A 1,536-nucleotide genomic window follows, 5' to 3' on the forward strand; every position below is an offset into this window, starting at 1 on the left:
CCCCCCCCCCCCCCCCCGGCCCGAGGGCCGGTTCTTCGGCGTGGACACCCGCTCGTCCGGTCCCTCCGGCGGTCCAACAGGCCGACACTCGTGCGCACCCGTGCATGCGGCTCCTCGGGTCACTCCCCGCCCAGATGGTCGAATGCGCCCACACCTCCGCCTGCCAGTACTCGCCCTTGCCCACATTTGCCGCCCTGCCCTTGCTCCCTGCCTCGCCCCCTGCCCCACGGCCGACGCCTGAGAGGGCCGCACGAAAGGAGTCGGGCCACCTGCGCTCGGTCGCCCTTACCCCCCTGATCCCGGCAGACGACGAATAGCACCGGGCCCGAGGCAAGCAAGCCCCCGCGCCCCCGCGCCCCCGCCCTCCGGTGCCGCCCGGGCGAGGATGGCATGGCCGAGGCGGCGCCCCCTCCATTGAAGCTGCCCCGTGCGCGCCCCCTCCTCCGGGCCCCTCGCCGCGCCTGGGACACCACGGCCCCGCATGCTGAAGCGGCAGGCCCGGGCGCAGGCCCGGGGTGGGGGCCGGCGGGCGGCGCCGGGGAGGGGGCCACCCCGGGTGAGCCGACGGTCGGCCAGGCGGGCAGATGCCCGCGCCCACACGCCCCCTCGCCGTGCCGGATGCACGGGGGCCACAGAGGGGGACCGGGGCCGCCTCGCCACACACATGCACGGGGGCAGGCGCGTGCCCCGCTCGGGCCAGCCCCCCGGGCATGGCCCCAACCCCCGCCACCCAGATCGCACGGTGCCACCCGGCCGATGAGCCATCAGCGGCCGGCAGTAAATGACCCCGCATGCGCCCAACCCGCCCTGGCCGAGCCGCCGCACACCGCACAAACACGCACCACCGCCTCGCCCCGCCCCCCCGGCCGGCCAGCCCAAAGGCTGGGAGGCGCTTTTGTAGCCATAACGGCGAGAGAATGGTATTCCAGGCTAATCATCTGACACATCCACCGCCTGATTCTTGCCGAAGTTCAGGTAGAAGTCATCGAAATCGTCGTCCTCGTCCTCCTGCCGGCGGTGGCCGGTCGACCGATCGCGGCCGGGACCATTCCGGCTGCTTGCCATGACCGCCGCCATGTGCCGGGCGTAATCCTCATCGTCAACGTGTGCTCTTCCGATCTTAATCATCTGACACATCCACCGCCTGATTCTTGCCGAAGTTCAGGTAGAAGTCATCGAAATCGTCGTCCTCGTCCTCCTGCCGGCGGTGGCCGGTCGACCGATCGCGGCCGGGACCATTCCGGCTGCTTGCCATGACCGCCGCCATGTGCCGGGCGTAATCCTCATCGTCAGAGTCGTCCGACCCGCCGAAGGGATCCGCCAGCGATGAGCCGGGCCCGCCGCCAGTCTCGGGCTCCTCTGGCGCGGGGTCCTGGTCCGCGGCACTGCGGTACTTGGCCAGCCGGCGGAGGCGCCCATTGAAGAGGACCGCCTTGACGGTGCGTCCGCCGAAAAAGCGGCCATTCAGTGCGCGCACACACTCGGCCGCGGATTCCGGCTGCTCGAAGCGGATCGTGCAGGCGCCCTTCGGGTGGA

At 71.7% G+C, this 1,536-nt stretch overlaps 1 protein-coding gene across 1 annotated transcript in view; it reads right to left on the reverse strand.

Moving 5' to 3' along the window:
• Positions 1-930: 930 nt before the first annotated feature.
• H696_00368 (hypothetical protein) overlaps positions 931-1,536 on the reverse strand; it is a gene marked incomplete at both ends in the record, with an annotated part of 2,805 nt that continues 2,199 nt past the window's right edge. Inside the window, 2 exons of the mRNA XM_009494215.1 lie at positions 931-1,092; positions 1,136-1,525. Coding sequence (XP_009492490.1) covers positions 931-1,092; positions 1,136-1,525 — 552 coding nt within the window. The remainder of the gene's footprint in view (positions 1,093-1,135; positions 1,526-1,536) is intronic.

Source organism: Fonticula alba, assembly GCF_000388065.1.
Source record: "Fonticula alba strain ATCC 38817 unplaced genomic scaffold supercont2.1, whole genome shotgun sequence".
Classification (NCBI taxonomy): domain Eukaryota; order Rotosphaerida; family Fonticulaceae; genus Fonticula; species Fonticula alba.